Source organism: Vanacampus margaritifer, chromosome 18 (genome assembly GCF_051991255.1).
Source record: "Vanacampus margaritifer isolate UIUO_Vmar chromosome 18, RoL_Vmar_1.0, whole genome shotgun sequence".
NCBI classification, from domain to species: Eukaryota; Metazoa; Chordata; class Actinopteri; order Syngnathiformes; family Syngnathidae; genus Vanacampus; species Vanacampus margaritifer.
The window spans coordinates 6,681,533-6,703,481 of NC_135449.1; the positions used below are offsets into that span (position 1 = coordinate 6,681,533).

Genomic DNA, 21,949 nt, shown 5'->3' on the forward strand with positions numbered 1-21,949 from the left:
GTCTTCTTATATTAAGCATGTTGTATATGATAGTAGGAAGATGTAAGTAATGTAATGTGGGGCAAATAAGTTGTTTTATTGAAGTGTAGCTACATACATTTGCCTATGGGCGGGCTACCAACTGGTCCACATCGGCCACCGTAGCTGAGTGACAACACGGCAACACTCGGGTCGGACTCCGTTTCCGGCGGCTAAAATATTAGCTCGACTGTGGCTAACGTCAGCTCAGTGCTTGTGAGCTGTCAGGCTGGAATATAGACTGTTGTAAGTCGCAGACACAAGAATTCTTAATATATTCTCTTTGCTGTGTTTCTCGTTTTAGGGGCGGGCACACGTTTCTTTTTTACCCATGCGAAATGGTGCAACAAGGGTGTTGGCTGCTTAGCTTTGCTTGTCATTAGCCGCATAGTCGGCTCAGGTTTAGCGTGGAATTATGAATGCGGCGACGGCGCTAGCTCTTAGCGAAAGTATCCACTCTAATGTGCAATTAGTTGAACGATTAATTTTGTATTGTGTGTTTCTTACACCTGAGAATGGCGACGATTACCAGCTACTACCCGTATGCGAAGCTAATGCTAACTGCTAGCTTGGATTTATTCCGACTTTACCCAAGCGAAGGTGTTATTTTCCACGCGGCGAGGCGGCTTTACGATATATTTTCTATTCAGTGACAGAAATACGCTCACAAACACGACTTTTTAGCTTACTTATCATCTTTTGACTTCGACTTGCCATTCTGTCCGCATTTAACCCCTGGGCGTTATTTGTCCATTTTCTTTTTTTTTTCTGTTTTTCATCAAAGAAAAAGCATTTGAAAAAAATACACTAGGGACCTGACATTTGACCAGGATTGTTTAAAAATGTAGAAGTTCAAGTTGGCGCCATGCTGTAATTTATAATTATTACCAAACAGGAGGAAGAGATTCACACGAAGTTGTTGTGATAATGCCCGATTTTGGCTCATTGACTCCCATTATAAATCACAGTTTTTGATATGCTGTAAACCTGATGTGTTATAATGCATTTTCCGTGATTACTAACGCAATCGCTTCTTTGACGAGTCATAAACATGAAAATAGAGGAATTTGTGTGTTTAGAGTGTTAACACAAAAATCCACTGGCGCCAAAGGCTAATAAATGATTACAAAATGCATGCATAAAAAAATTCTATTGTTATGACTTGTTTGAGCCTCTAACTATGTCATATGAAATATATAAATGATTCTTTTATTTTATATTTATTTATATATATATATATATATATATATATATATATATACAGCATAGTTAGTCTTGCTATTAGCATAATACCGCTATTATTGTCCATAGGGGGCATTGAAAAAATAAAATAAAAAGTATATATGTATAGATAGGTCTGATGCCACTGAACATTTTGAGCGGTTGAAAGTGAAAAAAATATTCATAAGTGACTAAGTTCTCACTTCAAAGGAAATGCCTGATTTTGGCAAAATTACAAGAGTTGTGTGCTATTCAGAAAAATGCCATTGTGAAAAACTGGGCATGCATAAAAAAATTATATTATTATGACTTATGGACTTATTCAAGCCTCTAAATATGTCATATGAAATATTAAAATTAGACCTTTATTTTTTCCTTTATACAGCATAGTTAATTTTGCTGTAAGCATAATACTGCGATTGTCCATAGAGGGCATTAAAAAAAACTTCTTCTTTTTTTAAACTATATATGAATAGATAGGTCTGATGCCAGTGAACATTTTGAGCGGTTGAAAGTAAAAAAAATATTCATAAATGACTAAGTTATCACACTTCAAAGGAAATGCCAGATTTTGGCAAAAATTACAAGACTTTAATCAAACTCTAATAATGCCCAGGGGTTAAAAGGAATTAGCTTCTAGCTGTCAAGAGTAGGTAGTTGTGAGTCGTTTAATTATTAATAGTGGCAAAGTTCAGCAGCTCCTAACATATTATGTTAAGATATATGCACATTTATCCCGTAATAACACTTAATAACCACACAAATAAGGCCATGTTTTTTGATTAACACAAAAGTGGCCATTCAAACAAGACCCGGTTGTTTTCCCCTCTGTATTACTTAACTGTATGATGTACTTAATTACAAGTAAGGCCACATTTCTGTCTAAGTGTTAAGGTAGAGGAAGATGAGGCTGAAGGAGATCCAGAGGACCGCCCAGCAGGCGTGGAGTCCGGCCGGACACCATCCCATCTGCTTGGCGTTAGGTACTCAAACACAGTGTTTACGAATAGGCGATTGCAATCCTCCATCTGTACGCACCCTCATTCCACTGTATTTGTTTGCTTTCCGTAACTGAGCATGTTGTGATTTCTCTCCAACAGGCACGTCGGCGCAGCAGCTCGATGCCTCGTTCAACACCACGGCTGCACTAGAGATATTTGAACTGGATTTTGCCGACCCCTCTCTAGACATGAAGCTGAGAGGGTCACTGTGCACCACCAACAGGTAATAACAATCAACTATAATTTTTTGAGGAATATGCCTCATAAGTTGTGCAAGTACACGTTACTGAATGATTCTCCTCAGGTTGCATAGTCTCGTGTGGGTTGATTTTGGGATGGGCGAGGACGCCACAGGAGGGAGGCTGGTAGCAGGCAGCGAGAATGGCACATTAACAGTTTATAACCCGGAGGCCATCGTAAACTCCGGTGCTGAGGCCGTGATTGGACAGTGCGACAAACACACGGGACCCGTGCGAGCACTTGACTTCAACCCTTTCCAGGTGTGTTTTCCCCACCAAATACAGCAATGCATGTCTTTCAAAATGTATTTTTATTTTACTCTATGTAAATAATGTTCCTCTTGTTATCCTTCAGAGCAATCTCCTTGCATCCGGAGCGAATGCTTCTGAAATATATATTTGGGATCTCAACAACTTCAGCAGTCCGATGACACCAGGCGCAAAAGCACAGGTGAATTGTTGTTACGGGCATTTAACTAATACCGTACTTATTATTAGAGTATCCTCAGCTTTACTGATTCCACCTGTTATAGTTCAGGCCAATATTTGATGGTTCTTTGTATTTTATCACCACATTCTACTAATTGACTCCGGTCCATTAGTGGAGCGCAGATTTTAAAGCAAACATGTTGAAGCGGCGTTTAGATATTATGCTGCAGGGAAATGGAATAAGTTGTCAACAGAAGTGAGGTCAGCCACAAGTATAAAACCTTTTAAATCCAGGTGAAAAACTGTTTTTCACTTGATACGTTTGGCTATGGTCTTTTATACATTTTCAAAATCAACGTCATCGTACGGTCTTTTAGTTTATTCCTCCTTTTGCTTTTAAATGTTTTATCAATGTGTTTAAATGTTGTCTATGTATGTATGCTTTAGTAATTTTAATAAGCAATGATTCATCTCTTTCGCTTTGTGAATGTCTTTCGCTGTTCTGTTTGTAAATGCTTTTTAGGTGTTTCTGGTTTTTGAGTTGCCTTGTGTATGAAATGTTCTTTATGAATAAAGTTGCCTTGCTTTATTTTTATTCTCTTTTCCAGCCTGCCGAGGACGTTAGTGTGGTGTCGTGGAATCGACAAGTGCAGCACATCCTGGCTTCGGCCAACCCCAGCGGCAAAGCCGTCGTGTGGGATCTGAGGAAGAATGAGCCCATCATCAAGATCAGCGACCACAGCAACCGGGTTTGTGGGCCTCTTGGATTTATTAAAAGCTCTGCAATGCTTAATAGCTCGTTTGAAAATGTGTCTCGTGTGTCCAGATGCACTGCTCCGGGTTGGAGTGGCACCCCGAGGTGGCCACTCAGTTGGTGCTAGCCTCCGAGGACGACCGCCTACCAGTCATCCAGATGTGGGACCTGCGTTTTGCCACATCTCCTCTAAAAGTGCTTGAGAATCACACACGGTGAGGTTAAAACATCCAAAAAATTTAAGTCATCCTTTTCAAATGACTAAATGTGTTGTTGCCATTGTCTTCCTAAAGGGGGATTTTGTCCATCTCCTGGAGCCAGGCTGACTCTGAGCTGCTATTGAGCAGCGCTAAGGACAACCGCATCCTCTGCTGGAATCCAAACACTGCAGAGGTATGTGAACTGATATTCACCTGCCTTGTAAATGAAGACAAACACAATAAATGTTTTTTTTGTTAGGTCATCTATGAACTCCCAACGGCGAACCAGTGGTGCTTCGATGTCCAGTGGTGTCCCAGGAATCCCGCTCTGCTTTCGGCGGCCTCGTTTGATGGCAGAATCAGCGTTTACTCAGTAATGGGCGGGAGCTTAAAGGCTCAGCAGCAAAGTGCCGCTGATAAGGTAGAAGGCTCCAGCCTAAAAAGTGTACTATGCTATCATTTTCAGAAATGTTACTAAGACACCCACCTGAAAATTTTTAAATCGTGGGGAAGAAAAACATAGTTATGCCTCCTTTTATTAATTCATTAATTAATTTATTTTTCCAGATATCATCTTCATTTGATACAATGGATCCCTTTGGTACAGGGCAGGTTCTCCCTCCCCTGCAGGTTCCTCAGCCTACAGTACAGGATACCATCGTTCCTCCTTTGAAGAAGCCGCCCAAGTGGGTGCGCAGACCAGTCGGTGCCTCCTTCGCTGTAAGTGGGAAAAACTCCTGAAGTGGAAAGTTGTGGTGTCCTTGTCATTCCTTCAACGTTCATTCTGCCTCAGTTTGGTGGCAAGCTGATCACATTTGAGAATCCCAAGATGGCGCCCGTGCAGAGCCCCCAGCCCGTCCCCAGGCAGGTGTTTGTCAGCCAGGTCACCACGGAAACGGCGTTCCTGCAGCGCTCCAGGGAGCTGCAGGTGGCGCTGCAGTCTGGTTCCTTCAACAACTACTGCCAGGCCAAGATCCAGGGTGCAAAGTCAGAGGCTGAGCAGGACATATGGAAGTTCCTTCTGGTAGGGCATGCATTTTCCTCACTATGGGGAAACCTAACATCACACATACATTACTGCAAAGCTGATTTACTGCTTTTTTGGTTGGTTTTAACAGGTGAATTTTGAAGATGAGGCACGTATCAAATTCCTGCGACTTTTGGGTTTCAGTAAAGATGAACTGGAGAAAAAGGTATGACAAGAGATACTATAACAGTACAGTGAATTTTGGAAAGTGTTCACACAGCTTCACCTATTTCACATTTCGTTAAGTTAAAGCCTTAGTCCAAAATGGAAAGGAAAAATGTAATCCATTTTGGAATAAGGCTGTTACTAAAAATAAATAAATAAATAAAAAGGAATAAGACTTTTATGTAAAGTGTAAAAAAAAAAAACAGCAAATTTTCCAGATGCACTGTAATATATATTTATATGTAAATTGTGAGTATGAGGCCCATATTTGAATGAATACCACAAACCACTTAATAAGCATGCGCATGACTTTTATATCCAACAGATTTCTAAATGCTTGGGGAAGAATTTTCAACCCAATGGGCATGCCGTGGATGCCGAGGACCTGGCTAAAAAAATGCTGCAACTCTCCACTGAGGTTGGTAACTCATCTTTAAGGGTGCACTGGAACCTCAAAAATTTCTGAATCATTTTTTTGGACCTGCACCAAAAGGTTTCAGAATACAGTAAATGTTTTCACTCCTGTTTTATCCTCAGCGGTCTGAAGAAGCAGACGGCGAGACCAGGACGTCAGGCTCCGTTTCCCCCGCTGACTTTTTCAGCCAGAATCAGAAAGAAATCCCCAACTTTCAGATCCCCGTTTCGTGCGGTAAGCACAAGCAAATCTTGTGACCGGAGCAAATGAGCAGCGTGTGGCTAACGTGGGACGTTCTTCATTAGATACGGATGGCTTGATAAGCCAGGCCCTGCTGGTGGGCAACTTTGAGGGCGCGGTGGATTTGTGCCTGAGTGACGGGCGCTACGCCGAGGCTATCCTGCTGTCCATTAGTGGTGGAGAGGAACTGCTCAAGAAGACCCAGCAGAAGTACCTGAGCAAGCAGAAGAACAGCATCTCTATGGTGAGGCATTGAATGTGTCCCAGTTTTGTTTCCTTATTGGGAAAGAGGAAATGAAATTATTGCAGAATCCAAATTTCGTCTAGATATGCAAATGAAAAAGGGGCAGGTTTTAATGAATGTGTTATTTTCTGTAGCTTATCTCATCAGTGGTGACGCAGAACTGGAGGGACATAGTGCAAAGCTGTGAGCTGGACAACTGGAAGGAGGCGCTCGCCGCTCTTCTGACCTACGCTCACCCCGAAGAATTTGCCCAGCTGTGCGGTGAGATGACGCAACTTTGACCATAGCGACCCCTGCGCTTGAGACTTGACGTCATCTTGTATGTCGGGCCAGATACTCTGGGAGGCCGCTTGGAGCGAGGGGGCACGGAGAAACGCTGCCTGCAGGCGTGCTTGTGTTACATCTGCTCTGGAAACATCGAGAGGCTTGTGGAATGTTGGGCCTTGCACAGGGACTGCTCCTCTCCTCTCGGTCTGGAGGTAAAAAAAAAAAAGGATGGTGGGAAGTAGAAAGGGGGAAAAACCTCTCAATATATTGGTTTTTAGTTCATTAATTTAAGTTAAATTACTTTTTATTTTTAATGTAGCATATTTTTTAATCCATGCAATTTTTATTTTAAAAAAAAAACTAATTTAAAGATCAAATTATTGTATTGAATTTAACTACACTGTATTTTTTAAAATATTTTTTCTTTAATAAAAAATAATAATTTAGGGATGTTCTTTTTTACACTTTTTTTTTTCAGATTGATACCACTAGTACTTTGGATTTTTTTTATCACAAAAAATACAGTGACAGATAATTAAACAAAAAAAAAGGTCCTATATATTGAAATGACAATTTTTAATTCTTCTATTTAAAATCTCTATTACCTTGTAAACATTTTCTATATTGTTTGCTTTAAGTGAAGTGTTGAAAGATGCCTATTAATGAAATAACCATTATCATCGTTTAAACCGCACATTCTGGTAGCTACCTTCTTAGTTGCACTTCAGAAGTTTCAATAGTCTTTTTTGGGGATTTCAATATTTAGTTGAATGCCTTAACCCACAGTTGAGTGTGTTCCATGTTGTCCTATTTTGTCAGGATCTTGTGGAAAAAGTCATGATGCTGCGCAAGTCCATCGAACGCCTCCGCAACAGCGAGGTGGCGGTGCAGAGCCCCGTCCTGGCCGAGAAGCTGACATGCTACGCCGGCATCCTGGCTGCAGAGGGCAGCCTGGCCACTGCCATGGCCTACCTGCCGGACAATTCTGATCAAGTGAGCTTTTAGTCCTCATTTCCACACCGAGTAAAATTCGACTTGGTTTCTGATTTGTGAGTGTGTGTCTTCGTCTGCTCAGCCTGGAATCACCATGCTGAGAAGCAGACTGTTCCATGCTCAGGGAGAGTCTGCCAGCCCACAGCAGCCTCCAAGCACAGCCAAGCCCATCCCTGCTTCTCACGCTCCTACACAGAAAGCACAAATCATGGTATGGATTTATTCCATTGCTGTAAACAGACACTACAAAAAGTATGCTTATATTTTTCTCTTTCCCAAACTAAGAATCAGTACCAGCCCACTCCCGCTGCTCATCAGCATCAGCACCAGCCCCCCGTGCCGACATCAGCATTATTCCAGCCTCAAGTTGCTCCGAGTAGCTCCGGCCCGGGCCTGCCCCCCTCTTCTCTTCTCATGAGGCCACCGTACCCGCAGCAGCCAGCTCCAGGTATGATCAGAAATTGATTTAATTGCCACATTTTTCAATTGTATACATTTGAATTAATTTGTGTCTTCAAGGTTTTGTTCCACATCAGCCATTCCAGCCATCCCCCATGGGCGGACCCTCAGCCTTCTCCCCTCCGGGGCCCTCCATGCCGGCCGCTAACTTGTCAGGACCCCCGATGCAACACTCGTCGTCGGCCCTGGGGGGCCTCCCCCCCATGCCCAGCCCCGGAGTTCCACCGACGAGCTTCATGCCTTCTACCTCCTTGACGTCGGGCCCCATGCCGTCGAGCTCCCAGCCCGGAGCACCCGTCCCCATGTACCCCGGGGGGCTCCACAGCCAGGGGCCCGTGAACCCCATGGCAGCCGGTCCCTATGTCCCTCTCGGATCGGGCTACCCACAAGGGGGCCCCGGCGCTCCTTCTGCAAAGCCCTTTGCGGCTTCGGCTGTCGCTCCTCCTCCCGCAGGTCGGTGGCACGGCGCTCACGTCAGCTTTCATCTTTCTCTCCTCTCACGTCTGCTGACACCATTAAAGATGGTGACGTTACACTCAGTTGTCCTCCTCGTGTGACTTGCAGGATTCTTTCCTTGGCTGAATACCCAGTCTGACCCTCAAGGTGACAGTGTTAGCAATGCATTTGGGATAAGAGTTGAAGTGAACCCAGAAAAATAGAAACATTTTGCTATTATTAACACATTTTTCTTGACTTTAACATTGGATTGAAAGCTCTATTTTTCTGGACGCATTGAATGTTTGATGCTTCATGCTTCCGCTGCTGGAATATCACAATAATGGGGACATTAAGTGTGAATTTAGACATTCTTAAAAGCATCTGCTTGATTGCTGTTGGATGTGATTATCAAGCAGTGGCGCAAATCATTCTTGTCATCCTATTTTTTTTTTAATGAATTCAACAAACTGTTCTTTAGCTCAACATACAATTTTCCTTGTCTCTGGTTTAGCGTCCCAAGAAGGCTGGAATGATCCACCAGCGGTACGAGGTGGACCCAGGAAGAAGAAGGTATACTTGCATCGTCTAAAAAATCCCATGAAATTGCACCATCAGAGTCAATTCAATTTACCAGGAATATATGTTCCCCTGATTCCGTGTCGGTACAGTTCACAAATTAGCAACAATCCGCCCTAAATGGTTTGGACCTGACAAATTGAAGCGCCATCAGAAACATCACTTTTAATAGTTACATGTATCAAAACAGGTTCCTGATAACTACACTCCACCTGCCCCAATCACCGCCCCCGTGATGGGTTTCCCAGTGGAGGCCCCTCAGCCGCATAACAACGCCCAGGTGCCCCCGGGAGCCCCCCAGGAGCCCAGCATGCAGGTCAGTACAGTCCACCAAAGCGTCATGCAGCATATCAAGCAATCTAACACAGCAGATTCCTCCCCCACCCTGCAGCTCCTCCAGCAACTCCCTGCAGAGCGGGTGGAGCAGAAGGAGATCCCCGCCGAGCACTTTGTGCTCAAATCCACCTTCGACAGTCTGGTGCAGCGCTGCCAGCTGGCGGCAGGAGACCCAGTAAGTCGCTCAAACTCTTGTTATTCACTACAATGACTTTAAATTTCTGCTAACCTGCTCTGGCTCTTGACAGGGTTTGCTCGGCCACGCCCCTTAAAGGATACATCTAACGCATGAATGTGTTAATGGCGTTTCAATTCATTTCAGTGCGGAAAATTGATTTGATATTTAAGTCACACAACTGGCGGTACCGTTCTATTGATTAAATTATTTTTTCTTTACAGCAAACAAAAAGGAAGCTGGATGACGCAGCCAAGCGATTGGGATGCCTGTATGACAAGCTGAGGGAGCAGTCGGTAAGGACATGTGAAATGTAAAGTCGTGTGTAGCGCACGACTGCACATGAGCATATTACAAAATTTTCTTTGCACTAATTAGAGATAAATCTGAATAACGGAGAAGAGAACTGATGATAAAATGTTGCCAATCATGGAGTAATGAATTTGATGAAGATATCTATTTAAAAGTTATGTGCAAATATTTGAAACAAAGTACCGGTAATCACAACAACAACAACAAAAAAGCAATACTGTTTACCGCCAATACACAGTTTCTCAAAAACAATATTTAAAAGGGGAAGGCAACCTTAAACATTTCTTGACATTAGAAGTGACATCAGAATGACATGCTGATTAATGTTACATTTGTGGAATACGAGTTATGAAGCAAAATCCAGCCATTTTTATTCATCTCAGGGGGGGCGGCCATTTTGCCACTTGCTGTCGACTGATGATGATCATCACAGTTGCTCAGGCAACGAACAATCACAGCTCACCTGTTTTTCTGAAGCTGAGCTGTGATTGGTTGTAACCTGAGACCTGAGCAACTGTGATGTCATTTTCACCCAACAACAAAGTGGCAAAATGGTGTGGGATTGCATCGAACATATTATTGTCAAAGAAAATATTTTTGGGATTGACATGGATTTTTTTTTTCTGCTGCCTATGAAATGTATCCTATCCTAACTTGCTACAACGCGTGATCTTCCACCAACGGGTTACATTTGACGTTGTCGGTCATTTCACGACTTCATCTCCCTCACCCCCTCCCGAACGGAGCCTTCGTCATCACCATCGACGTGGTCGTCTTGCGCTCTTAACGTTTGGCACCGCTTGTGTTGTTGTTGTGCGTCGGCGACCTCTCCTCAGCTCTCTCCCAACATCCTGAACGGCCTGCACGAGATCGGCCGCTGCGTGGCCAGCCAGCACTACCAGCGCGGCCTGGAGATCCACACGCTGGTGGTGAGCAGCAGCAACTTCAGCGAGATCTCCGCCTTCATGCCCATCCTCAAAGTAGTCATGACCATCGCCAACAAGCTGGGCGTCTAAGCCACACGCCCACGCCTCAGTGTTAAACAAAAAATAAATTAAAAAATCATATTTATTTCCTTTTCTTAAGTGAGCGGATTGGGGTCTTTATCGCATCAAGAAATGGGTCAGATGAATGTATCCTGAAAGTCGTGACGGCACAAACACAATACTCGATGTACAAAGTGAAACTTTTTTTTTTTGTGCTTAATGCATTTTTGTAGTTGGCGGATGGTTTTATAGTGAATCAACAAGCCAGGCAAGGTGAGACATATATGAAACGAAAACTGTGAGAATTCAATAACAGTACGTGGATCCTGTCACAAATTGTGCCATCATCTTTTCTACCCCATTTAATCCGTTATCTAGCAGTGTATGAATGATTAACATTGATTTCATTCAACATTGCTGCTTTAATCTCCACCCGGCTGTCTTCTCCTTTGCTTTTAAGCATTCGTACAGTAGATGGCATAGTTGGAAAGCAAAGTATATTCTAGTGGGATTGTTCGGTTTATGAAGGCAGTAAAGTGCCTCCGTGTGTGAGCGCGCGTGAGTGTGTGTGCGCTCATTTTTTTGTTGCACAAATGTTTATACAATACAATCCATGTCGCTTATTTAACTCATGTAAGATTTTTTCCCCCCCTCTTTTCAATTAAAATGTACCTTCAATTTCAAGGCTCATCGCGCTTCAATTTTGCCCCAAACAAGTCTTTGTGATTTAAAAGCATAATCTTTGCATAGAGGAGATTCAATATGCGACTGCAATAGGATAATTTTAATCATATTTTATTTTAGTGGAAACAATCAAACAAACAAAAAATATATATACAATTCTATACCATAATTGAAAATATTTAAATATGACTTGAAGTACAATTTTCAAAAGTAACTTTGAAACAATACAAATGTTTTATCACAATTATACCATTGTTAAAATAATTGCTAATTACTGCTAATTTGAAAAAAAAAAAAGTATTTAAAAATACAATCTATGTAAACACTTTTTTTAAACAATGTTTAGAAAATGTCTAAATTTAAAATATATAAATATAAGATATATCATTAAGTCGAAGTATGTTCATTTTAATTTTTAAATACAATAGAAAAACTAAGCCATTTAATGAACTAAATGTAAAAATAAATTCTGACTCAAGTCATAATTAAAATAGAATTTTGTTTTATTTTCTGTAGAATGTGTGTAATGACTACAAATCTGGCTAGCAATATTGTTTTGTCGAATCCAGTCAGGTAGTTGTATTTTTAATATTTGTATTTCGATACAAGTTTTAAATGTGGGATTACTTGATGCATGAGTGGTAAATTGCATTTGTAGTGGACATACATACAGGATTTAATTTTCTTGTTCTAAAAAAAATTCATATTTCCCACATTTCTGGAAGGTGCTTCAACGCACCACTTGCTAGTTGGCAGTATTTCCTTCGAGACTTTTTACGTAATGTGCACTTTGACTTCATTGCATGCATGTTGCCACAAGGGTGATCATAAGTCAGGCACACATTGCCGATTGGCTGCTTGCAGTCAGACGCTGCGACTGATGTTGCGTGTTCATCTTTGGGGATTGAACTGTAGTAACCTCCAGTCATGCGGGCGTGGTGGCGATGTTGGGTTAATATTTCCAAACATCACACCACACAGACCAGCAGTGTGAGTCATGCTTGTCTTCTCGTGCTGCAACCACTCAACTGTAAACCCACAAGGGGTCATATTAAAAAGACATTTCAAAACCAGTTTAGGAGAATGATTGCCTTGTTTGAATAGTGAGGAAATGGTTATACAGAGCACACTCGTCTTTACAGGGAGGTTTTTTTTTCTTCCTACAAATGGTTGAAAAGCATTCTCAATTCCAAAAATGATGTGGCCCATCAGTTATGTGGGCCTTGAGCATTTACGTTTGGCCACCCCTGGTTTGATGAAATCTAACACAAGGACTGTATAGATTTTTCAGGGTTGATGCTATGTTACGTGTGCCCTTCTGCATACACGTAGGCCTCCCGCGCATTCCTCTCTGTCCTGTGTCAAACCGTCAATGCCATTTTTATAGACTTCTTCCTTCGCTGGCAAGGTAATGCCGACAAGCACCTTTAAACAGGATTTAAATACTGTATTACTTTGTGTAGCATATTCACTTCAGTATTTAGAGAACTATTAAAATGTGTTCTATATTTATAGTACCAAAAAAACGTAACAAATTGCTCTATAAAATAAATGAAATAACTCGTGTTATACAATGGAAAAAGGGATTGCTTCTGCTGTGTCCCATCTCGCTTGCCGTACTGAGCGCCAGCCAGACGCGGAAGTAAAGTTGCGCTACAACCTTGAGCACGCACTTGTCTGGCTCAAGTCAATACAAACTATCGCGCCAGTCAGACGCGGAAGTAAAGTTGCGCTACAACCTTTAGCACGCACTTGTCTGGGTCAAGTCAATACAAACTATCAATTGCGCTACAACCTTGACCCAGACCAATACAAACAAGCAACATTGGCGAAATTTCTAATGGGCACACAAGAACGACACGACATATCTTGAAAATATTGTGAACTTTTATTTCCGAACTCAAACAGTTTGACAAAACAATTCCAACCTTTTTGCGATCCTTCTTGCTTTTGCAGCGACATTAATTTGGGAGGGGGCTGCTTGCACAGCGTGTGGCGTCGCTAACAAGTTGGCACATTCGTTGGATGAGATGTAGAGGGCGGAATTTGACATTTGATATAATAGAAATCGGATTTTTGTTTTCTTCCCCAGTGTTATTTAAGTGCTACTTTTATTTGCGATACCAACTATGCCTCTGTAAACATGGACCTTGATGTCTTTGTATCAGATTTTTGTCGGGACAGAATGGGTGACCATCAGGAATGGATTAAAGTCATAAGGCATTTGGTAGTTTCCTGACTTTTTTAAAGGGGGAACAAACTAAATAGGCGCTCCAATTCCAGATAGAAGATACCAAACGGGTTTTGAAGGCTAGCGGTTCTCTTCTGTGCGATAGTATTTTGAACAGTAACCACACAAAAAAATAAAAAATAAACAAATATCGTAGAAGCATCTCGACACTCAATAGGGGGGGGGGGGGGGGGTTTGAGGTTCACGCCGCTTGCAGACAACATGTACGGTGTTACCGTCATCCTCATCATGCATGGATGGCCACATGGTCACATGACCCGGCTGCTACATCGACCGGTGGAGATGTTGCATAAAACGTTGCGAGAGGAAGCGAAGCCACGGACGCCACGAGAATATCCAAAAACGTCCACAAAGCGCACTGAAAAGAAAGGAAGATAAATTGGCACGAGATAAACGGCTTCATCGCTAAATTTCACAACAAAAGGAACCATTTTCTGCACATTTGGTTTAATTTAAGAGTCAAATTTTCGGATTGTCGTTTATTTTACTATTATTGTGTAGAATATAAACAAACGGCTACATGAGCGACCTTTGAACAGCAAAGAACGCTCTCAAATGATTCACTTCAAATCCAAAACAATTTTGTCAAAGATCTAAGCCTGACTGAACATCAGAAGGCCAAGACCTTAACTAAAACGTGTTTTGTTTTTAAACCGGCTCAACAAATTTTAGTAACAGCTACGAAAAACCACAAAAACAAGCAAACGTGGTCGCGGTCCCCCGTGAAGCCGACTTAAGACTCCACGTGGTGAATGAAGAGATGAAACGCCGTCCAAAAAAAATGACTCGTGGAGGTTTTCATTTTTCCGTTTCACGCTCGGCGAGGTCTGGGCCGCTTCGTCTCCGCCTTAGCCACTGCGGTAGCTGGCGTCGCCCGTGCGCTGCGCTCGCGCCAGCACTGTCTCGTGGGACACTCGCTTGCAATCCTTGGCGAGGCCCAGGAAGCACATCAAGTCGATGAAGCAGGTGGTCAGGTTGAGCTTGCAGCCATACTCGCTGGTGGCGTAGTCGTAGGGGAAGGTGTGGTGGTAGTTGTGGAACCCTTCGCCTGGACCAAAAATACATTGGGACACTATTAGAACACAGTAGGATTATGGAAACATAGTAATTATGATTATTTTGGAATGATATTGAAATCACAATTATCAGGGTTTCTTGCAGGTGTCAGCCAATCTAATTCAGTACTTTTTAATGCAACCTAAAATTATTTGGGTGTCAGCCAATCTAATTCAGTACTTTTTAATGCAACCTAAAAGTATTTGAAGTTAAAAAAAAAGATATTAAGTTAAGAGTGTAAAACATTGAGGTATAGATTCTAATTTCCTCAATTGATTAGATTTCGATTCACATGAGAAAAAAAAATTAAATCCGATAATTATGGAACATCAAGTTTCTGAAAAATCAAGGACATGATAAAAACTCCACAACTATTAAATTAAAAATTAAATTTTGCAGAGGAAATAACCGGTTAAATGATTTAGTGTTATAACATTGGCATCAGCAAGGATGAGATGGAAATAATTTAATAATTCTAATTCACTCCTAAATATATATTAAATATTCTGAATAGTGTTTAAAGTTCAATAAGTCAGGTATTTCATATATGTAAGAAAATACTTTTAAATTCATGTGAACAGTAAATGTCAAGCGCTTTAAAATTCTTTCTTATAAATTTATGGGAAAAATAGATATTAAAATAATCGATTTATGGTTTTATGAATCAATATCAGGCTCAAAAAGGAAAATCGATTCAATATCGATTATTCAATTTTTTAAACCCAGCCCTAGTCATTTTCTGCCACAATGTGGCATTAGCGTTTCATGTTGGACATTGACGACCCCCAACAGTACATTTTTCTTATAAGTAATAGTAAATTAATTGGAAAATAAAGGACTCCTGCCCATTTTGTTCATTATAAACTACAACTTTTCCACAGTCATTAATATGAATATTTGGAATGACCTCCGTACACCCTTCATATACATACGTACATGCTTGTGTTGCGTCGTACCTATAGCGCTGAACGTGACAAACTTGTTCTCCCGGGGGTTGATGCTCTGGTCGTACGGCCGGTTGCCCCACATGTGCGCGGCGCTGTTGACCAGCCAGGTGGCGTTGAGCACCAGGGTGTAGCGCAGCAACGCCGGCACGAAGTAGGCCACCCACAGGGACTCGCCCCAAAAGTACCAAGGCACGAACATGGGCACCAAGAAGCACATCAGCACCACCGACAGCTTGTAGTGTCTGTTCGGAGAGAAGAGACGGCAGTGAATGACTATTCTTTTATGCGGAAGGGGCGGGGGCGCTGTTGACACTGTGGGTCAATGCAAGGATGTTTGAAGGACCTCGTTAAACCAGATTGGCAGCATGTAAACGGCGCTTCTTTTATATTGTTAAGGCGCCTCTTTAGAAAAGCACCTAGCAGATGTGCTTAGCTTACTGACTCTTACTGATTGTTCTACTTCATAACATAAAAAAAAAAATAAGCATAATATCTGAAATTGAATATGTAATCTAAAATATTAAAAAATGTCACTCGGTCAATAGACCACTGGCGGTGGTGGCACTCCCAGTTTAATTTGAATCTAATGATAAAATAAAGATAATTACACCTTGTGTATCAGCACGCTACAATATTGCTAACGCTAATATAGCATCTGCAACATTTTTAGCATTGGATTAACACAAGCTGTAGAATATGGAAGTACTCTGTCATACATTTCCTTATCCTCTGCACATAAAAATTTAAATTAGTAAATCCAAATTGACCTGCCCAACAATTAAAGCAGTTGACATATTTACAAAGCAACCATCCATTTTTGCCACCCACTAAATATTTTACAAGTTCTTTCATATTTTTTAAATTTAATTCCTAATTTAAAACTTGTTCATGCCAGAAAATGCTCATTTTTGGAGCAAACTAGAAGGTACGGAAGAGGATTAGGGCCAGTGAAGAGAGAGAAAAAAAAAAGTTTGCCAAGGTTCTGACTTTGATCTCAGAATTCTCACTTTAAAGTCAGGATTCTGACTTTGAAGTGAGAATTGCGCCTTTGATCTCAGAATTCTCACTTTGAAGTGAATCTCGGAATTCTCACTTTAAAGTGAATCTCGGAATTCTCACTTTAAAGTGAATCTCGGAATTCTCACTTTAAAGTGAATCTCGGAATTCTCACTTTAAAGTGAATCTCGGAATTCTCACTTTAAAGTGAATCTCGGAATTCTCACTTTAAAGTGAATCTCGGAATTCTCACTTTAAAGTGAATCTCGGAATTCTCACTTTAAAGTGAATCTCGGAATTCTCACTTTAAAGTGAATCTCGGAATTCTCACTTTAAAGTGAATCTCAGAATTCTCACTTTAAAGTGAATCTCAGAATTCTCACTTTAATCTCAGAATTCTCACTTTAATCTCAGAATTCTGACTTCAATCTCAGAATTGTCACTTTAAAGTCAGAATTCTTTGCCAAATTTTGGGGTTTTTTTCCCTCTTCACTGGCCCTAATCCTCTTCCGTAAAAAGGGGAATAAATTCAAGCATTCTTAAACTGTAGAAAAAAATAATTTTACAAATTCTTTAATTTTTTTTAAATTAAATTAATATCTAATTTCAAACTTGTTAATGCAAAAAAAAAAAAGATAATTTTTGAAGCAAACTAGACAGGAATATAACAAAAAAATAATAGTAATAAATTCAAGCATTTTTAAATTGATGTACAAAAAAACTTAAATGGTATAAATTGTGTATTATCATCATATAAATACATGTTTGCCTTATCCAATTGGCTGGGGAAAATCATACAGTTCTACCAAAACACATTTAGCAGCAGTCATAACAACACAAAACTAAAATCTACTGCACCATGAAACAAGCCCCAAAAGTGTCTCACGGCGCCGTACTCACTTCCTCTGAAACATGACCACCTTGTCGGCCAGCAGGTCGTGAAGTTCCAGCTTGCATCCCTTCTCGATCACGTCGGGATGTTTGCGCACCAGCAGCCAGCCGATGTGGGAGAAGAAGAAGCCGCGCACGGCGTTGTGTGGGTCGGCGTCCGTCTCAGAGTACTTGTGGTGGACCCTGTGGTCGCGGGCCCACTCGTAGATATCATTCTGCCGGGTAGGAAAATATATATTTTTTTAAGATGAACATAAAAGAATAGATGACCATTTTTTGGGGTACCTGAAAGGCCATGGAGTTGGCCACGGCCAGGAAGGTCTTTAAAGGTAGAGTGGCCTTGTAGGACCTGTGACTCCACAGGCGGTGAGCGCCTGCCGTCACTCCTAAAGCACTTATCAAAAAGCAAAGTATGGCTGCAAAGAGACAAAATGCACATAAATACACATTAATCCCCCCCCAAAAAAGCTCTCCATTAGCTCAACACATTAAAACCTCTTTTATCTCGATATGTTCCAGACTCATCACTGCAAAACAGGGAGAGAGACCAAGACAAACATTTTTAGGGGTGTCTCGAGAGTTCGCCTTATTTTAAAGGCGACCCGTGTTTCACGTACAACAGAATCAGTGGCGAGTCAAGGTATGTTACACGCTAGTGTGACCTGAGTCATACTGTAACACGTGATTACTGACCGGCCCCGCATCGCATTCATTTATTTATTCGCACGCCTTACGCAATTGGGCATGTGGACACTTTTATCGGGTTAGGTTTAGAGCTGAGCAAATAATCAATTTGATCTATTATCTGATTTGTTAGGATTTTTTTTTAGATTTATAAAAGCACATCCCTGCTGATGTACACGGCAAAGCACCTACTAATTACCCGCTAAGAACCAGGCGACATGAGCAGAATTCTTATGCCCAAAAATGATGTTGGTGAAACTGTGCACGACATCTGAGCAAACCCTGAACTTAACCCATCCCCCCCCCCCCCCCCCCCCCCCCCCCCGCCCTGCGCGCAGATCTCTATTTGACTAGATGTTGTCATAGACCTCCGAGTTCAGTATTTCCCAGCGGACTTGAAGCCAGCATTAAAGTATGGCGATTTCCCAGCTGACTTCATTGCGCCTCAAGACAACAAGGCGTCCTTTATTATTTTTTGCTTTATCTTTATCTATTTTTAAAGACGCTTTAAAACTTTTAATAGATCCTTCATGGTTGTCATCTAAGAGTGTTTTATCTTAATGTTACTATTACTGCTACTTGTACAAACATTGGGAATACTTTACAATGGCTAGTTTGACTCCGGAACAAATTTCTAGTTTGTATTAGTTCGTCATGTCTCAACTGTAGCAGCAGGTTTTTTTTTAATTCACTAAAACTTGCTTTATGACTGCAACAGTTTGTCATCAAAGTCGATAAGCTTTTACCGCATCCACCATTAAGTTCAAAGAAGTCTGTGCCTTAAATTTTGAATTTTAACAATAACGTAACATTTTATGGGATGTCTGTATCAAATCATCCCATTAAACCATGTCTGTATGTTGCATGCCTGTGTGGGAAAAGGACGTAAACACTAAAAGAGGATAAACAAGAGGCCATATGGCACAACAGGTAGTGCACTTACACCAAAGAAGCGTGTGGAGAGAGGCGTTGGGTACGATGACCATGCCGTACAGGGCACCTATATGCAACAGGGTCATGAGGGCGACGTTCTTCCACACGATGATCCTCGGCGGCTTGGGGCCTTGCTTCTCCACGTACGTGTGGTCGAACGCGTCTTCCCTGCAGAAGGCCTCCATCGGAGAGCCGCCGTTGCTGGATGCGGGCTGTTGTTGAGGCTTCTGTTTTTCCTCCTCCGCCTCCGTCATCGCGGTGCCGTCGGTCTGGTTTGGCTGGATAAATGCACTTCAGCGCCCCCGGGGGAAAAAAATAACACATAAAACTACAACAGTTAGAATGGTTGCAAGTCCAATGGAGAAAATAGAGGCGACAGATACGGTGATGCTCGTGCCACTAGGAAGCGTTGCGTAACGTCTATGTGACAAGCTCCTTGAAAATGGAGGAAGGAGGGGAGGGGGACAGCAGAAGGACTTTTGACAACTCACCGAAGACGTGATTAAACAGGCCTTTGAAAGCTTTGATAGACAGCCGTTAGCGTTCTTTTAAACAGAAAATAAAGAAAGACAAGTGTGTCGCATCAAAATCAAAAGGGATGGGGAAGCGCTAGGTGTCTCTGCGGCTCTCCGGCCAATCGGCGTGCAGCACCCGCCTACTTGCCACTCTCTGATTGGCTACCGGGTCATCTGCTGTTCGCCACCTCTTCTTCGTTCTCCATCCAGATGTGTGATTATTAAACTCGTGTGCCCCCTCCTTCCGTTTTTTTTTTACCCCCTCCAATACACTCACCTATGATCCGCATCACCAGACAGACGCGTGGGATTAAATGTGATGACGTCACAAACACTTGGATGTGGTCGTAAAAGTTTATTTAAATTACAAATTAAACAGCAAACAACCAAATTAAACAGCACGTAAACGTCAGGTGACGCCCACGTACATCGACGTACAAGTTCGGTATACCTGCACGACCCAGTCAGATTTAAAATGAAATACTGTGTAAAATATAAGTATTTTTTTAAATGTGGTTTATTTAAATTACAAATTAAACAGCAAACAACCAAATTAAACAACACGTAAACGTCAGGTGACGCCCACGTACATCGACGTACAAGTTCGGTATACCTGCACGACCCAGTCAGATTTAAAATGAAATACTGTGTAAAATATAAGTATTTTTTTAAATGTCTATTTATTTTTATTTTATAGTGTATTTCTTTTTATCATTTGGATTTTTATTGAGATATAATACTTGTAAATATAAATTTTATTTTATATATATTTTTAAATAGTTTTATGGATTTTAATTTTATATTTTTTTGAAGTAGTTGTATTTTTTTGTTTTATATTGTATGATGGATTAATCATTGTTATGGAGTGAATTTATAGCAGTTTGGAATATTTTTCATTTTGTTTATTGTTTTTATCATTGTTTTTTTATTATTTGTATTATTTTTTACTAATTACTTATTTTGTATATTTACATTTACAATTTTAAATTTATTATTTTATTTTTATCCTGGATTGGGTGGCAACTCGTTCAGGGTGTACCCCGCCTACTACCCGAAGCCAGCTGGGATAGGCTCCAGCGCCCCCCGCAACCCTTGTAAGGACTAAGCGGTTAAGAAAATGGAGGGATTGATGGAATTTATTATTTATTGTATTCAATTTTTATTTTATTTATCATTATTGTTTTATTATAATGTTTGAAGTTACAGTATTTGCAATTATTTTTGATTAGTTTTATTGATTTTCCATTTGATATTGTATGAATTAATATTGATATTCCATCCATCCATCCATTTTCTTAACCGCTTTTCCTCACGAGGGTCGCGGGGGGCGCTGGAGCCTATCCCAGCTGGCTTCGGGCAGTAGGCGGGGTACACTCTGAACTGGTTGCCAGCCAATCGCAGGGCAATATTGGTATTATCTTTGCTTTTGCTTTTTTTTCTTCTTTTTTTTTTAATCGTTTGTGAATGGATTAAGATGGCAGAACTGACTTTGGTTGGCACGTCTGCCAATCAGTTTTGGGGTTCAAATCTTGGCTTCGACCTTCCTGTGTGTTTAGTTTGCATGTTCTGTAGGGGGTTTTCTCCAGGTGCTCCGGCTTCCTACCACATTAAAATGTGTCCAATTGACTGGAATTATTATTTTTTTAACCAGATTTATTGTTATTTATTTATTCGTTCATTCATTTAATCTTCTATTTGTATTTACACTACTCAAAAAAATTTGGGATATTGGGCTTTGAGATGAAAAATGCACTATAACCTCTACACGTGACCTTCTCTAAACTTTTGAATGCACATGTCTAACCATTCAGTGTTTCAGTACATTTTGCACACTATAGCGTCCTCTAACAAGGAGCTGAACAGCAAAATTCACAACAGGCGTTTGAAACATGAATCGCCCAGTACATTTCCAAGCTCACCCACTTGTATGCCTTTCCTCATTACTCTTCCAGTCTGTATCTATGTTGCAATCTGCTGATGGGCACATTGACACTAAGCCAGTGGCTCCCAACCAGTGTGCTGTGGCAGTAGCACATTAGTGTCCTATGGGAGATTATCAGGTGTGCTGCAATAATTTATCACAGTTCTCAACTGGTTTAAAAAAAATAAAAATAACTAAAAAATATGTTATATATATATGTATACATATTTATTTATTTATCATGCAAAATATGTGCCTCGCCTTAATAAAGGTTGGGACTGATCTAAGCTTAGTGGCCACTTCCTTCGTCATCTTAGTCTCATGATGGTAAATTGTCCAAAGGAAAATGAAGAGGACTGTTTAAAGGCTAATTCAAACTGAACCACAAATTTATTGGTCGATTCACGTGCCTGCTGTGACTTTTGCTCTTTTAGCTTCTCGTTAGAAAATAGCAAGATGTGCAAAAGCTATTGAATCAATATACAGTTGGACACATACGTCCACAATTTTAGAGAAGGTCAAATCTAGTTGACCTGTGAAGGTTGCAGCACATTTTAGGTTCTTCCTGAAATTTCA

General features: G+C 41.0%; 2 protein-coding genes across 6 annotated transcripts; one reads left to right on the forward strand and one right to left on the reverse strand.

Annotated features, from left to right (window-relative positions):
- Window positions 1-121: 121 nt before the first annotated feature.
- Window positions 122-11,173, forward strand: sec31b (SEC31 homolog B, COPII coat complex component). 5 transcript variants are annotated; one of them, XM_077550882.1, is made up of 27 exons: window positions 124-264; window positions 2,127-2,222; window positions 2,340-2,463; window positions 2,545-2,740; window positions 2,835-2,930; window positions 3,517-3,657; window positions 3,735-3,877; window positions 3,956-4,055; window positions 4,122-4,283; window positions 4,430-4,582; window positions 4,656-4,886; window positions 4,981-5,055; window positions 5,380-5,472; window positions 5,592-5,703; window positions 5,775-5,953; window positions 6,088-6,214; window positions 6,287-6,432; window positions 7,040-7,213; window positions 7,296-7,424; window positions 7,499-7,661; window positions 7,733-8,125; window positions 8,237-8,275; window positions 8,622-8,680; window positions 8,877-9,002; window positions 9,078-9,197; window positions 9,422-9,493; window positions 10,346-11,173. In XM_077550882.1, exons 2-27 carry the CDS (start codon window positions 2,144-2,146, stop codon window positions 10,523-10,525), a joined length of 3,612 nt encoding a protein of 1,203 aa, XP_077407008.1. In that variant the 5' UTR covers window positions 124-264; window positions 2,127-2,143; the 3' UTR covers window positions 10,526-11,173. The 5 variants fall into 5 exon arrangements, with proteins under 5 accessions (XP_077407006.1, XP_077407008.1, XP_077407005.1 ...); XM_077550880.1 differs by having other exon boundaries at window positions 122-264; window positions 2,134-2,222; window positions 8,877-9,197; XM_077550879.1 differs by having other exon boundaries at window positions 8,877-9,197.
- A 1,873-nt stretch (window positions 11,174-13,046) lies between these two features.
- On the reverse strand, window positions 13,047-19,595 carry scd (stearoyl-CoA desaturase (delta-9-desaturase)). The gene is made up of 6 exons (XM_077550446.1): window positions 19,429-19,595; window positions 18,948-19,228; window positions 17,606-17,736; window positions 17,330-17,535; window positions 15,443-15,675; window positions 13,047-14,478 (listed from the first exon to the last, which is right to left on the reverse strand). Exons 2-6 carry the CDS (start codon window positions 19,189-19,191, stop codon window positions 14,279-14,281), a joined length of 1,014 nt encoding a protein of 337 aa, XP_077406572.1. The 5' UTR covers window positions 19,192-19,228; window positions 19,429-19,595; the 3' UTR covers window positions 13,047-14,278.
- Between the last annotated feature and the right edge of the window lie 2,354 nt (window positions 19,596-21,949).

Excerpts from the sequence above, each read along its gene's own strand:
- sec31b (XM_077550880.1), top strand. The coding sequence starts at position 2,144 with ATGAGGCTGAAGGAGATCCAGAGGACCGCCCAGCAGGCGTGGAGTCCG. Across the intron at positions 4,056-4,121 it reads GGAATCCAAACACTGCAGAG|GTCATCTATGAACTCCCAAC; the intron begins GTATGTGAACTG and ends TTTTTTTGTTAG. Across the intron at positions 8,276-8,621 it reads TACCCAGTCTGACCCTCAAG|CGTCCCAAGAAGGCTGGAAT; the intron begins GTGACAGTGTTA and ends TCTCTGGTTTAG.
- scd (XM_077550446.1), bottom strand. The coding sequence starts at position 19,191 with ATGACGGAGGCGGAGGAGGAAAAACAGAAGCCTCAACAACAGCCCGCA. Across the intron at positions 17,536-17,605 it reads CCAACTCCATGGCCTTTCAG|AATGATATCTACGAGTGGGC; the intron begins GTACCCCAAAAA and ends CCTACCCGGCAG. Across the intron at positions 14,479-15,442 it reads TGTCACGTTCAGCGCTATAG|GCGAAGGGTTCCACAACTAC; the intron begins GTACGACGCAAC and ends TTTTTGGTCCAG.